At 38.6% G+C, this 16286-nt stretch overlaps 1 protein-coding gene across 3 annotated transcripts; it reads right to left on the minus strand.

Annotated features, from left to right (window-relative positions):
- Positions 1-3051: 3051 nt before the first annotated feature.
- NABP1 (nucleic acid binding protein 1) lies at positions 3052-16011 on the minus strand. Of its 3 annotated transcripts, none has more exons than XR_011467851.1 (7): positions 15428-16011; positions 14992-15130; positions 12053-12124; positions 10304-10379; positions 9610-9682; positions 7680-8125; positions 3052-5782 (listed from the first exon to the last, which is right to left on the minus strand). XR_011467851.1 is itself a non-coding variant. In XM_070388924.1 (7 exons), exons 2-7 carry the CDS (start codon positions 15516-15518, stop codon positions 7956-7958), a joined length of 621 nt encoding a protein of 206 aa, XP_070245025.1. In that variant the 5' UTR covers positions 15519-15618; positions 15735-16011; the 3' UTR covers positions 5810-7955. The 3 variants fall into 3 exon arrangements, 2 of the variants coding, with proteins under 2 accessions (XP_014336022.1, XP_070245025.1); XM_070388924.1 differs by lacking the exon at positions 3052-5782 and having other exon boundaries at positions 5810-8125; positions 15428-15618; positions 15735-16011; XM_014480536.2 differs by lacking the exon at positions 3052-5782 and having other exon boundaries at positions 5808-8125; positions 15735-16011.
- Positions 16012-16286: the final 275 nt, after the last annotated feature.

Genomic DNA, 16286 nt, shown 5'->3' on the forward strand with positions numbered 1-16286 from the left:
CTTTCAACACGTTTGAAATTTTTCGTAATAGAATCTTGGGGAAAGTTACCTAATGCTTTATCAGAAGCAAACTGGCAAACTCTGGGTACACAGCAACACTGAGGGTGTCACTGGAAATACAGAATCCCTTCCAGTACCCTCTGTTTTCCCCTTGGCCACTGACTTTCTCCCTGACACAAACCCTGGCCCACACATTCTTCTTCTTCCCCTGCACTTTCATAGTCATACCTTCACCCTCTGGGAAAGGATGAATGGAAAAAAAAAAAACAGTGCAAGGTACTCAGCTATTGGACAGATTTTGTGATGAAGACTCAATCCAACAACTGTCATGGTAAAATCTCAGCATAGTACTTTTCTGCATCCAGAAGACTCTAAAAGCTTTTTTAAAAAAAAGGAAGTTAATTTCAATTATATAAACTGCTTAATATTCCAGATTTTATAGAAAAGGTTGTCTCTTAATACTGGCATGGAGAAATGACCAGTATTTGCCTCTTATTTCCATTGCTCATGGGGAAAAAGACATAACACTTGTTGAGCTCTAGATATGGAACAGATGTTTTGCATACATTGGCTCACATAGTTCTCATCACTCTGCCAGTATACAGATAGCCCCCGATTCCTCTTTTTAAAATGAAGATCATGACCATAGAGCCAATAAATAGAATTAGGTCTCAAACCAAGATCTCCTCAGCTCAAAATCATGTTCTTTTCACCAAAGCACATTGTCTCTGGCAATTAAAATAGGTTATGTTCTGCAAAGCTAACATAACTCCAAGAACAGCAGTCACTTGGCCAGGATTTGACAAAACACCACTAGTAAAGGAATAAAATTTATAAGAGCAGTTTTGCGTTCTACTTCCAACTGTTTTTACCAAACCACCGCCCACCCAAAGGTATTTTTAACAATTTACACTTCCCACCAGCATTATTGAAATATATAACAAGAGTACAAAACTTGGCAACAATTCCCATATTTTCTGACCCTTCAAGGAGCTGTTCAGGGTTTATTTAATAAAGCTGCTTAACTGAAAGGAATCTACTTTTAATGTCAGTGTTGCTTGTTCATCAACTATAAACATATAGCTCCTTATTGATCTTTCACACATGATTAAACATCAAAAAAATCCCATCTGATGGAATAATGGCAATTTTCCCCCACATCAAGCCAGTCCTAATTTACTAAACGATTTCGTAACCATCCAGTAGAGGGCACTAATTATGCTGACTACAAGCAAAATGGCTATCTGGGGAGGCCTGACAAATAGCTGTGAAAAGAAGAGAAGCGAAAAGCAAAGGAGAAAAGGAAAGATATAAACATCTGAATGCAGACTTTCAAAGAATAGCAAGGAGAGATAAGAAAGCCTTCCTCAGCAATCAATGCAAAAGAAATACAGGAAAGCAACAGAATGGGAAAGACTAGAGATCTCGAGATCTCTAGAAAATTAGAGATACCAAGGGAACATTTCATGCAAAGATGGGCTCAATAAAGGACAGAAATGGTATGGACCTAACAGAAGCAGAAAATATTAAGAGGTGGCAAGAATACACAGAAGAACTGTACAAAAAAGATCTTCATGACCAAGATAATCATGATGGTGTGATCACTCACCTAGAGCCAGACATCCTGGAATGTGAAGTCAAGTGGGCTTTAGAAAGCATCACTACAAACAAAGCTAGTGGAGGTGATGGAATTCCAGTTAAGCTATTTCAAATCCTGAATGATGATTCTGTGAAAGTGCTGCACTTCAATATGCCAGCAAATTTGGAAAACTCAGCAGTGTCCACAGGACTGGAAAAGGTCAGTTTTCATTCCAATCCCAAAGAAAGGCAATGCCAAAGAATGCTCAAATTACCACACAAGTGCACTCATCTCACACGCTAGTAAAGTAATGCTCAAAATTCTCCAAGCCAGGCTTCAGCAATACATGAACCGTGAACTTCCAGATGTTCAAGCTGGTTTTAGAAAAGGCAGAGGAACCAGAGATCAAGCTGCCAACATCCACTGGATCATAGAAAAAGCAGAGTTCCAGAAAAACATCTATTTCTGCTTTATTGACTATGCCAAAGCCTTTGACTGTGTGGATCACAATAAACTGTGGAAAATTCTGAAAGAGATGGACATACCAGACCACCTGACCTGCCTCTTGAGAAATCTGTATGCAGGTCAGGAAGCAACAGTTAGAACTGGACACGGAACAACAGACTAGTTCCAAATAGGAAAAGGAGTCGTCAAGGCTGTATATTGTCACCCTGCTTATTTAACTTACATGCAGTGTACATCATAAGAAACGCTGGGCTGGAAGAAGCACAAGCTGGAATCAGACTGCCGGGAGAAATATCAATAACCTCAGATATGCAGATGACACCATCCTTATGGCAGAAAGTGAAGAGGAACGAAAGAGCCTCTTGATGAAAGTGAAAGAGAATGAAAAGTTGGCTTAAAGCTCAACATTCAGAAAACGAAGATCATGGCATCTGGTCCCATCACTTCATGGGAGATAGATGGGCAAACAGTGGATTTTGGGGGCTCCAAAATCACTGCAGATGGTGATTGCAGCCATGAAATTAAAAGACGCTTACTCCTTGGAACAAAAGTTATGACCAACCTAGATAGCATATTCAAAAGCAGAGATATTTCTTTGCCAACAAAGGTCCATCTATTCAAGGCTATGGTTTTTCCAGTGGTCATGTATAGATGTGAAAGTTGGACTGTGAAGAAAGCTGATCGCCGAAGAATTGATGCTTTTGAACTATGGTGTTGGAGAAGACTCTTGAGAGGCCCTTGGACTGCAAGGAGATCCAACCAATCCATTCTAAAGGAGATCAGTCCTGGGTGTTCTTTGGAAGGAATGATGCTAAAGCTGAAACTCCAGTACTTTGGCCACCTCATGCGAAGAGTTGACTCATTGGAAAGACTCATGCTGGGAGGGATTGGGGGTAGGAGAAGGGGGCGACAGAGGAGGAGATGGCTGGATGGCATCACTGACTCAATGGACATGAGTTTGACTAAACTCCAGGAGTTGGTGATGGACAGGGAAGCCTGGCGTGCTGCAATTCATGGGGTTGCAGAGTTGGACACGACTGAGCGACTGAACTGACCATTTTTACTAGTTTTCTTAGTCTTAGGTCAGAGGTCTTACTCAGCTTCCTATTAGGGTTATAACTATTTGAATCAAGACTAGCCCCACCTGGCAGTCAAGCTGTGCCTTGCTTATTACCCATTTATGTAACATATTTATGATACCTGCCCCTGTGAAGAACAGGATCGAGGTCAATGAGGGTAGATTCTGGAGGTATTCTCAGCAATGTTTATATAGGCCTCCAACTTCACTACTTTTCTATTTGGCCAGCCTCTCTACACAATAAAGGGAACTGAGGAATGCTTTGGGAGATAGGAGAAAGGCAGACGCTGCTGCAAACAGGCTTGCTGAAATAAAGATAAAATCTATTTTTTTAACAGAAAACTAGTGTTTGAAAAGGCATATTTTCACTTTAATCAATATAGGTCCAGAGGAAGCCAGGCAATTCCACTATGGATAACCTGACCCTAAGATATTCTATTTGAACCTAGTTCAAAACTCAAGAGTGCTGACAGGCTGTACTCAAACTCTATCCTGCTTGGAATTACCCTGCTTTACCCATCAATTCTGACTTTTGGAGGTGCATATGTCTGAGTACTATTTTTTATAATCTAGACCTTGATACATTCCAACCTCACAAAAATAAACTGGTATGTGCGTGTGTACATTTATTTCAAGATAAAGTTATTTCTGTGTTAATATCAAGGGCAGGAGACAAAAATCTTCAGAGACTTTGTTTCAAGTGCAGCTCTCTCCAACCTACACTTACACATTCTTCTGGTGGAGCACAGAAATAATCCATACACCTAACAAGTTCCTGGGAAAAATCCTATAGGTTTATAAACCATTCTTTGAGAGTTTTATTCAGTATCAGTATGTGGACAAAGAAACTGGACTCTCTATGTCCAGAAGTATAAATTTTGTTGGCATGAAACAAAAATGTACTCAAATTTTGGTGTAAAATGGTTAAAGATCTGATTTTTAAAGACATGTATTACTTATCAAGGCCCTGAAAAAGACAAATGGAATGTCTACTAGTCAAAACTTGTTAAAATGCTGATTTTCTTTTCATCATACTTATTATCTCACTGGTAAACAGCTCTTATGAATATCTTTGGACCTAATGTTCTTAATGAGGAAATACTACATGAATGGTTTGTCAGATGGCCTGGACTTGATTTTCTCATCTGTGATTTGTGCTTTAAGAAACATCATTATACACTTTTAGCTCAGAAACCTGGAGTACTGTGGTCACAGCACTGGAACAAATTCTGGTGGATCCCTAATGAAGTAAACCTGAAGAGATTTGGAAAAAACTTGAACACACCTGCAAAGTTTTTCTAGTTTCTCCCCCTCAGGTCCTAACAACGTACCATTCGGGATAGTGCTGTTTTCCCAAGGTCACAATTAGATTTCCTCAAAAGCATATCTCAACTGTTAGTCATTATGGCTACTTTGTGAAATGTGGGGTTGTTTACCCCAACATCTATTCAATAATTGGCTGGAACCTCAATACTCAGATTGTCACTATGGCCAAGTATATCTGCTTTTACTCATCATTAATCCTGTACCAGAGAACAACTGTGACTCTCTTCTACTAGAAATGTTCACTTCCATCGGATAGGGGACAAAACAAATTAACACAAGGAAAAGTAGATTAAAAAAAAAAAAAAGCATCATAGCTGAGAACAAGTCTACTCCAAAAACAAGTCTAGAGGAATAAACGAACTTTGGTGTCAAAGTCTTATGTTAAAACTGCTTTTCATGTGGTTTTTTGTTTGTTGTTTCTAGAACCTTTGTGAATACATTAAATCTCTTTAATTAAGAGTCACGGCAGCCTACAATTGCTTGGAGCAATCTATCATTATGGTACATTATGATAATGGTATTATTAAGGTATAACAAAAAGGAAGGCATGTCAGTAACTAAATTGTTATGTCAGATCCATATAAACTAAGAATTGCTACTATGTCTTAAGACTGATGTAAAATACTCTCAAATTTGTACCTTCTGAGAAAACTTTCTAGGGCTGGTTAACCACTTTCTGATTACATGTTCTTTATAGATCACTGATTTTACTAACCTCGTATCTATTTGTTTTTAGTATTATTCCCTCAGCATTATTACTCAACCCAGCAAATTAACCATTCTCTTAAAATGTTAAAAAATAAAACTACAAGTGACAAATACTCGGTTCTCAGTGATACAATTATTTAGGGGAGCCTCAAGTTAAACTGTCCTCAAATTTAAAATGCAATTACTAAAACTACAGGAACCAAGCAAAAATGAGTTGGCATAAATGTCCATGGGAAAGCATACTGCAGGCTTCACTAATATGTAACATCACCTTGCTTTATGGGTTTCATGTTTCCAAGTCTGTATTGTAGTAACCCCCCAAAGAACCTGCCCAGAGAGAAGGGGCCATCTGCCTAATGAGACTTCAATTCACTTCAATCCACTTCAGAACTGACTTAGAAAGATAAAGTGGGACCCAAACCCAGTAGTGTGTATTTCTATACCAAATGGCCTTTGTTTTCAGTAGATGTTTAAACTTATGAAGTTGTTAGCTGAAAGCGCCAGGAAGGGGGAAGGTGGGAATCTTTCTTCCTCTTAACTTCTTGATGAGTACTGTCCAAGCAGGCTGAGAAGGCAAATATTCAATATGAATTGTAACTCACTTTGCTTTGGTTTTGGAGGCTTCCCTTAAGAAAAAAGAAATTTGTTAATAAATGATTTTAAAAAAAACCCCACAGAACAGCAAGGTTAAATTATTGAGGCAAACATCAATCACAAAAGTAAAATGTAAGGTCTTTCTCTACTTAATCTCAACACATTAAAGGTAACAATACTCCACACCTAACTCCTGCATTTTTTTCTATTCTTGAGGTATGATTAGACAACAAACATTTGACTGCTTATTAGGAGCTAGAAATCATTCTAATCATTCACTTGGAAAAATCTTAAATAACTCTAAAGGGGTAATATCACTTACTTATTTTTACAGTAATGGAACCTAAGGCTTACAGAGGTTTTAAGTGAACAGCTTGTCCAATACCACAGGTGAAGAGAATCAGGCCAGGATTAGCATCTCAGCAAGCCATTACCTGATTATTTTTTTTTAAACTCTAAAATTCTTTCATTCAAAATCACCTTTAATACTAATCTCCCACAAATAACTCAGTCTTAGGGGCTCCTACCCTTAAAGATTAAAAAAAAAAAAAACTAATTTGCAATTTTTTTTTTACTTCAAACATCTGTAATTTTGTGAACATCTTGAAAAAATACTAGCCACAAAACCAAATGAACTATAATAATCAGTATGTGAAAACATTTCTATAACATATAATCCCCAGTCAGTTAAGTACCATAAAGAAACTTCTTGAGCTTATTCATTACTTCATTTACCCCTTAACACTACCGACACAGTGCCTGATATGTGGCATGCTGTTAGAAACTGGATTAAAGCAAATAAATATCTGGCACAGATTTTTATATTCAAACGCCATGGCACTTTCAGGAAACAAAGCCTAATTAAACTATTTTGCTATTTGAGGTGAGAGAAAAAAGACAAAGTAATAAATACAGAGCTAAGGAGTCACACACAGGCTGAAGTCATGACTTCAGTTACAGTTAAAAAAAAAAGTACTGGCTCTCCACTGTAAATCATGAAAAGAGCAAAAATAAGGTAGGTCTGTTAACATTAATGCAAATTTTATTCAAGAGATAATTTTGAAGAAGAGTTTAATTCTGACAAAGGAAAAATTTTCCAGTTATCCACCCTACAGTGAAAAGTGGAACTGGACACCATTTAACATCATATGAGTAAATTTAACCTTTATATTTCTAAATAAAGCTGTATTTGCTTCTTTGAGAGAGCCATTTCTTAACTTCTGCTTATAAGGCTTTGTGAATTGTGTTCAGAAATTTTGACAATAAACACACACACACACTCCCTTCAAATAAGTAAGTACCTAGGATTTTCACTCCAGGCCGATTTTCTGCAAGTACCCAGGACCCTATATAAGACTGAATATTTCTACATAAATTCAATTTGAATTGCCTTAACTATAATATTTATCTACCATAATTTGTAAAAGTTAGATCAATGTTTACTATCACTTTATAACTCCCTCAAATTAAATTTCAATATTTGACACGGTAGTTTCAAAAAATAAACATTCAAGGCCTCAGGTTTAAATTTCCATTCAGTGTAATGCACAAAGCTGATAAATATTAATAGGACTACCCTAAAATAAAATTAGATTCCTAAAAATTTTTCATAATGCAGATCACATTCTGTTCCATAATTCTGATAAAGAATATGCTTTTTGGTAATAAAATACGAGTTTAGGATGATTCAGTCCTTGGAAAATCTTAATGGCAGTCACTCAAGAAGTCAATCATTCCCTGGAGTCACACTCAAAAATTGCTGTTAACATTGACCAGATTTTTGTTTTTTTGGTGGTTATTGCTTCAGTTGGCAATATCTGTATTTAAGACAAAAGAACATCTCCCACTAAGCCTTATTTTAAATATTACAAAATTTATATAGAAGACAGACTCATAGAGGCTAAAATGCTGATGGCGTAAGTAACTCACCCATGAAATGGGTGCAGGTTTTTTTAGAGGATATCCAAAGATCTTTTTGCTCTAAAAATAAATGCCCCTATTCTTCAGAGTGTTCCCATTCTTCAATAGGAGACTCGAGCAGCTTAATAGTTCTTCTATAAAAAACAAACCACTCTTGTTAACAAACCAAAAACATAAAAAGAAACAGATAAAGGACAGTTTTCACAGTTAACAATAAATAAAAGTGCAGTAAGTGTTCAAGTAGGGCATGTAGTTTAAAAACTACATGTGAGTATTTGGCATAGGTCATCTTTTAAAGGCTCTCCGAGGGTCCCTGCCATTACTTATTGTGGTCATGACTGTTTGATTATTAGCTGTTCCTGGTAGCTGTGGATTTATAGGTCCCCGGCCATTGCTTCTACCAGCATATGAAAATTGGCATCCCCTCGCTTCTGCGCCAGTCTGAACCCCATTTCCTAAGAAAGAATATAAAAAAAAAAATCACCATTTTCAGACAGAATTACATCTATTTGAAGTTCCAACACATGCTATTAATGCTTATAAGAATATTATGGAAAACAAACACCTTTACTTGTAAACTACTGGAAAAAAAATCAGTGTGAGTTCTACGTTTTTCCAAATGTGTATTTACTTCAAATGTATTAACTGATGCTTGTATCAATAAGGAGTAGGGGAAAAGAACAACTTGGGGAACTGAATGAGATAGTAACAAAGTAGGAAAAAAGCATAGATAATGTACTACCTGTATTGAGGGAAAAAGTAAAAGAAAAATAGTATATAAGTATTGGCATTTGGTTCAAATAAGGTTAGTAATATTTTAAGAGATATTTATATAATTCTAACTTTTTAAAGGAAAAAACAGCAAAGTTTCCCACAACATAACAATCATCAGAGCTGTGCCAAAACATGTAGCCAACAGGTCAAGTAAATTCCAGCCACACTGTGCTGTGTGCTCAGCTGTGTCCAACTCTGCATCCCTACAGACCTCAGTCCACCAGGCTCCTCTGTCCATGGGGATTCTCTAGGCAGGAATAGTGGAATAGGTTGCTATGCCCTTTCTCCAGGGGGATCTTCCCAACCCAGGGATTGAACCCAGGTCTCCTGCATTGCAGGTGGATTCTCTACAGTCTAAGCAGCCAGAGAAGCCCTCAGCCACCCTAATGAATTCCAATCACAACAGACTTTTCCCTAAGTCTTTAAGAATAAAGGCTTCAAAAGACCTTTAACAAGGATATAAGAGCCATTGACCTTTGAGGGTTTTTGAGGGGTAAAGGCCAGCTATTAGCATATGAAAAACTAAGGTGAGCTATTAATCTGAGGATAAACTGCTTTCAGTACACAAAAATAACCAGTTATTCTGAATCTACTATAAATAACTACTAGAAAGAAAGAAAGAAAGTGAAGTCGCTCCGTCGTGTCCGACTCTTTGCGACCCCAAGGACTGTAGCCCACCAGGCTCCTCCGTCCATGGGATTCTCCAGGCAAGAATATTGGAGTGGGTTGCCATTTCCTTCTCCAGGGGATCTTCCTGACCCAGGGATCTAACCCAGGTCTCCTGCATTGCAGGCAGATGCTTTAACCTCTGAGCCACCAGGGGACTTCCTGGTAAATAATTACTAGAATTTCTATAAAAAAAATAATAATAATTACTATAGAAATTCTGTAAAAATCAACAAGAAATAACATAATGCATCATCAAAACTTAATTTCTTAATCACTGTGTTCCCAGTAACTGGTCCAAATGTTTAAATACAGAATGTGCACAATAAATTAGCTTAAGAGGGTATCAGTTTTTTCTAGAAAAATTAGTTATTTGAGAATTCCCTCTTTCACAGTACTTTCCCTTTTAGTTCTAATTTTTGCCTAAAGACAATTTTTTTTGCATAAGAGATTCCCTTAATTCTTATACCTGATTACAAATACGCCAAAAAAATCTTACCCATTGGTCCAAATGTACCTGTACCCACATTGTTACTATTATTCATGGAATTATTCTTCTGTTCATTGTGTGCCTATAAAAAAAAAGTTTTAACTTAATCAAATGAAGATTTCAAAATAAACATATAACATGCATCCATTCTTTTTTTTTAATTTCAAGGCTTTTTAAAACAATTTTTAAATTTTATTTTTAATTGGAGGATAAATTTCTTTACAATGTTGTATTGATTTCTGCTGTACAACTCAAATCTGACATAACTATTGTATGTGTGTCTGTGTGTCCCCTCCCTTTTGAACCTCCCTCCCACCAGTCACCCAGTCCCACCCTCTAAGCGCCAGGCTGGGCTCCCTGTGTCATACAGCAGCTTCCCATTAACTGTTTTACACACGGTAATGTATATATCGCAATGCTACTTGCTCAATTCGTCCCACCCTCTCCTTCCCCCACTCTGTCCATCAGTCCATTTTCCACGTTTTTGTCTCCATTCCTTCCCTGCAAATAGGTTCATCAGCACCATTTCAGATCCTATACAGACTCACAAAACACATAAAATGAAAATGACCTTTAAAAGATTCTTTTTAAAACTGTCTCCATTATACTTAGGATATGAAAAGCTTGGAAACCTAGCCATAGAATTATATTACACAGTCAAAAGCCTAATCATAAAAACAGACAATACATTTGGATTAATTACCCCTTTGTTCTGTTGTCCTCGATAATCTGGGTTAGGTTCACTGAAATTTGGCAATTCTGAATAAACCATACAAAATCTGAAAGACAATAAAGGACAATTTGAATGATTTCTGAAATAATCAACCTTTATATAGTATGCATAACTGACAGGAATAAAGAACTTAGATGTCAATGAATTAACCAAACAGCAACATGCTAACTCTATTCATTTACAATAAAACTTCCTAAAAGCTTTGTTTCATTAGGAAAAAAAACCTCAAATACTTGATTGTCGACAATGTTAAAAACATTCTATTTTGTATTTTAGTTCTAATTCTGTACTGCAAAAATTAAATGTCAAAGATCAAGGACACAGAAACACATCTTTGTCCTATTTTTCCACACAGGCTGACTGATGCCTCTGAACCATGTATAGGGTTCCAGAGTGGTTTTTCCAGCAGTGGTGATGGATTTGCACTGATCCACTCACGCACTCTCATCCAGTCATAGTCATTCTTTGACCAATCACTGTGAATCTGCAAAGATAATCATTCAAGGTTAAAAGTGGATTTTACAGGCATTAATAAAAGACAACTGGCTATCAAGAAAACAGTTTATCCCAAGCCTTATCAACTGACTATGGTGTATATTAATTAACATTACACATAAGCATTTCTTAGCTCAACCCACAAATTAAAATCAGTTTTGGTAACTCCTATACTGACCCCAACACAAAGTCACTATGCATTGAGTGACCTCCAGTGGTTCTTCATGTAACTGACCTCCATTATTATAAATACTGTACATGTATGTGAAGGTTGAGTCAGAATCCAACATCTTTCTGTAATACTAACGCTAAGACCTCTCATAGCACATTGCTCTAGCATTACTCTAAATATGAACAGAAGTGAACTCTAATTTTCCTCCTAGCGGAAGCAGTGTTACCAGTTTATTATCTTTAAAAGCTTAAAAAAAAAAAAGCTCAAAGACTGCTTATTCTTCCCAAAGTATCTTATGCCTGCAGTATAGAAAACATTCTTCCTTTGTTTTCTGGTGCCATTTGTGGCTTCTCCCTTTAGATATCCTCTATTTTGATAGATATTAAGTAGGTGTCCTAGGCATAAACCAAGTAGAATGGACTTAATGGTCTGGTTCACTGCCTACACCATACTTCATGAGTACATCCCAAATGTCTAGGCCAGTGTGGAGACTGAACTACCTTTACACCCCTAGAGAGGATGGTTCCTCCAAGTCAAGGTGGAGATTACCAGGGTAGTAGTTTAGGAAGCTCACACTGTGGCAGCCTGTCCAGTACCTAGACTGGATAAATACAGGACTTCAATTGTCACTGCTTCAAGTCCCTTTACATATGGGTACATATTCACCCATAAACAGAGAAAGAGAAAAATTAAACTTACTGCCTAAAACTAATACTCAGCTTCTTAACTGAAAATTCACTAGATGACAGAGTTTACTTCAAATGGTACTTGTGACACCTGAAAGATAAACGTTCCCAAAGCCGACAGAAATGGTCCCACGGGGGATCATCTTAAGTTCAGCTTCTTAATGCTCTTTGCCAGGAAAAACTGACATTCTCAACCACAGGAAACAGTACTGATAGCTGTTCAACTAGCACATACACAGAAAGTTAAGCTGCTGGAAGCATTCAGTCTACCAGTCAAAAAAGAGGTGCATACTTCATACCTACCAGTTATTCTGTTGATATTATCTGTAATTTATTCAATTATATGAAACATATTTTAATACTTACTCCCCAATTTTCTGAAGTTCTCCACCCCTTCCAGTATAAAGTGTCAGACATCCTTTCCACATGGATGCATACCTAGAAAGAAAAGAAACATCAGTTCTATGGAAATATCTGTTTCCTTCGACTTCAATAAATTTTTATACTGTGTTTTTTGTACTGGGGTGCAGGTAGGGCTCAAGCCCTGTCTCTGCCATTGATTAACTTGTTACTTACTAAATAATAATGTGAAGAAAAATCTACTGCCAAATTTTGATATAATTAAACAATAACTAACCCTAGAAAAAGAAGTCTTTTTCCAAAGGAAGCATTATTATACTCCAAAGATCACATCTTTAGTCAATTAACAAAGGGAGAACTTTCAAACTACAGAGACTTAATCAGAAATTACTTTATTCAATCACAGGACATATAAAATCTACATCCCAGTGTTTAATTTTACACTTACGTAATTGGTCTACCAGATATTGGTAAAACAGTTTTTCTTTTGCCTCCAAAAACAGGCTAGCATGTGTTATTCCTAAGTTACTAAAAATTCAGTATATTTAATCAAGGAAGGGGCTAAAAAACTAAGATCATAATCTTACACTGATTTGTTTTTCCAAATTCCCTATTTTTAGCAACAGCTGAACATGTAAACAATTTTGAATTCAAATAGTATCATTAGACAAAATAATCTTATACACAAATCTATGAAAAATGTTAATATTATAAAATAAGCCCAAGGCTTGTTTCTTTGTACAACTACTATTAAGTTTCATGATTTAGAAAGATACATTAAAACCAAGCATTACTTAACTAAGTACAGTGATGGTTTATCTTTTAACACAAGTTAATAAAATTCTTCTAGTCTCACATTATGTATTTCTTCTCATTTAGTAAATGTTATTTATTAAAGATTCCATTCATCACTTTGTTACACAAAAAACTGACTGAGGAGACAGTGCACTAATATCTTCCCTTATTAAGGTAAAAATTAACACCTACTTTGAGAGAAAATTTGAACTTACTGCGATTAAAACAGTTCAGTTCAGTCGCTCAGTCGTGTCCGACTCTTTGCAATCCCATGAATTACAGCACTAAAACATTTAACTTTCACTTATTTCAGGAATGAGATCAATGTTTGCAGGATTTTCTGATATGCATGTCAATATTCAAATTACTATTATTGAGATGTATACCTTTCTTCCAAAGCTTCTGTTGTTAGATTTAACAAGAATTTAAGGGCCTTACAAATAGGCCAGACTCCACTGGATATGTTACTTTAGTAAGTAAGGTATGCGTGCTAAGTTGCTTTAGTTGTGTCCAACTCTTCGTGACCCCACGGACTGTCGTAGTCTGCCAGGCTCCTCTGTTAATAGATTCTCCAGGCAGGAATACTGGAGTGGGTTGCTATATCCTTCTCTAGCGGATCTTCCCAACCCAGGGACTGAACCCATGTCTCTTAATGTCTCCTGCACTGGCAGACAGGTTCATTACCACTAGCGCCACCTGGGATTCCCATTTTACAGAAAAGTTGAGAAAACGTAGTAACTTCAAGATTAAACAGAAGTTAGAAAATAGTAGATTTCTTTGGGTTTGAACTTCCCTTTACACTGTACTCCTCGGTAACTATACTCCTTAAGATCCTACAGATACTACTTGGCTACTGACAGTTTTTCCACAGTTTTTTTGATGGACACATCTAAGTATTTAATGTGCAAATATGTGATAATCGAAATGAGAAGCTGTTTACAGTGTATAAAATAACTTCTAATCACTGGATGAGATACTTTGGCAGCCAAAAAACTTTAATGATGCTAATTTTCACCCTACCCTCCCTGGTAGAAATTCTCTTTTGTGCAAGTTAAAACTGTGGAAGTTTAAAAGACTTAACCAGTGTCATGAGTCACAGTGTATGAGAAAAAAATGTCTAAGTCCTGACTCTCACTTCCTTCTTTGATGATACTCTGCCTCACTTCCTGAAGGTGCTGTAAGACCTTTAAGATACTATTAAAGGGCTCTTAAGTTCCTACTTTCAGGGTGATCCAACACTTTTCTGAGATTCTATTCACTAAGCTAACATCAATCTCCACCCACTTTTCCTACAGTTATGACCAATGAATTATTATAATTCTGTAAACCAAAAAGCTTCCAAAATCTAAAGATCCTTCTCTAGCATTTTATCTAAGTTAAAAACTTGGTAAATCTTGGTAAACGCAGTCTAACTTATAACCTCCCCCACCACCCCTCCAAAAGAATGTACTAAATTATTTTTAAAAACCAATCTGCCAAGTAACTCTTTTGGACAGAGGTATCATAGATATCTTTCTGTCAAACATTTTCTGCACAACATTCTGGTTTTTGGGCAACACTGACCTTACAACAGTGGGCAAAAGGAATCATTTTCAAGAATGTACCTTCCAGATATTGTAAACTTCCTTTCAATTTTTACATCCGTGTACAAATTTGACACACTACAAAACCGGCTAAATTCTCCAGCTACAATCTCAATTTAAGTACACACGGTCTAAATGTGTATACAAATAAAACATGGGTAGACTTCAAAAGTTATTAAAAGGGGGAAAGGTTGGGGAAATAAACTGACAACTACATTATATAGTTAATGAAAAAAGATGAAATATTAACTATGTCAGTTTTAATAGTCTACTAAAAAGACTGAATAATTCTAGAATGGTATTTAAAAACCTACCTAATTTGTAAACAAGGTGTGGCTAGATTCCCAGCTGAAACTGGGAAACTTTTAAAGGCAAAGGTGTTACATCCCAATGCCGTCCACCATCTCAGGTTAATATCAATGGGGCTCAAAAATCCTCGGAGTGGCCCACAGAAAACACTAAACTTTATCCAGAACTTGCCAAGGAGCCGGGCGTCAGCCAACTCGGATTCTGCAGACTCCTACTTTGGAGGCGCACTCATTCCCCAACCCTTTTAAGCACACCTACCCTCTGGTCAACCGAATAATATCCCCTGGCTGTATAAGACCTCCGATTTCATCCCACACGGAAATAGTGATGCTGCCAGTTTTATCTGCTACTTTGCATGATCTCACTTCATGGCCGTCTTTGGTTTTGGTCACGCGTCCTGTAAAAATTTAAAAATCAAAGGGGGAGGGGTGTATTAGATAATGAGGACTTCCAAAAAGCTAACTCCTCCTCCGGGATCAAAATGCACCTGAAAGGTGGTGGGTAGAGGCAGAGCCCCGGGTTCTCGCCGCAGGCGGGCTACCGAGCCGGCGGGGGCCAACGGGGCCACGTGGATGGGGGAGGGGAGAAGCGAGGGAGGAGAGGGGGAGGGGAGCCCCCGGCTCGCAGCGGCGGTGCCCTTCCCTCCTGTCCCGGGACGCACAGGGCGGCGGGGCGGGCTGCGGACCTCACTTACCTATCTCCAGGACAATAAAGACGACATTTAAGTTTTTCAGTCCGGGCTTAATATCTTTTATAAAAAGAGGGGGGTCCCTGACCCCGTTCATATTGAGGCAGGTGCGGCTACGCTGCGGAGACTCGGGTGGGGAGGGAGCCGGACAAAGCTTCCCACCCACCCCGGGCCAGGGGCGAGGGCGGAGGGGCGACCTTGGGCGGGGGTGGCGAGAGAAGGGGGAGAAAGCGGTTAGTCAGGGACCGAGGAAACCAGTCCAGACGGCACTGAGCCTAAAAAAGGGGGAGGGGAAAAAAAAAAAAGCGCTCACAAGTTTAAAAGAAAAAAAGACGAACCACTCCGCACACCAACCCCGCTCCCAACGGGGCGACAGGAAGGCAAGCGTGAGAACTGCCCCCTTCTTTGGATAAAAGGAAGAAAAAAAGGCAGCGAGAGGACGCCTCTGTCCTGAGTCCCGCTGACACACAGACACGGGCGCGTGCCCTGTCCGTCCCGGACTCCGGGGAGGGTTGGGCTGTAACAGCGAACCCGGAGCAGAGACCGAGTCACCGAACACCCAGCGTCCCAAACACCGACTGCGGAACGCGCCCGCGCGCCCGCAGGACCCTCGGGTCGCCCCGCCCCTTGTGACGTCACCCGGCGTCGGCACGCCCGACGACCCGCCCTCCAGGCTCCGGGGAAGGGAAGCCAGGGAGCAGAAACCAGCGAGAGACGCGCGCGCAGCATCCCTGGTTCCTCCCTCGTTCTTCCTAGCGCTGTGAGCGTAGGCCCCGCCTCCTCAGCCATCCAATCGGCTCTCGGCCTCACCCCACCCTCCTCCCGCTTCCGCCGTCGCTACGTAGCGTCAGTTTTACCCATCCGT

Source organism: Bos mutus, chromosome 2 (assembly GCF_027580195.1).
Source record: "Bos mutus isolate GX-2022 chromosome 2, NWIPB_WYAK_1.1, whole genome shotgun sequence".
In the NCBI taxonomy this organism is placed as follows: Eukaryota; Metazoa; Chordata; class Mammalia; order Artiodactyla; family Bovidae; genus Bos; species Bos mutus.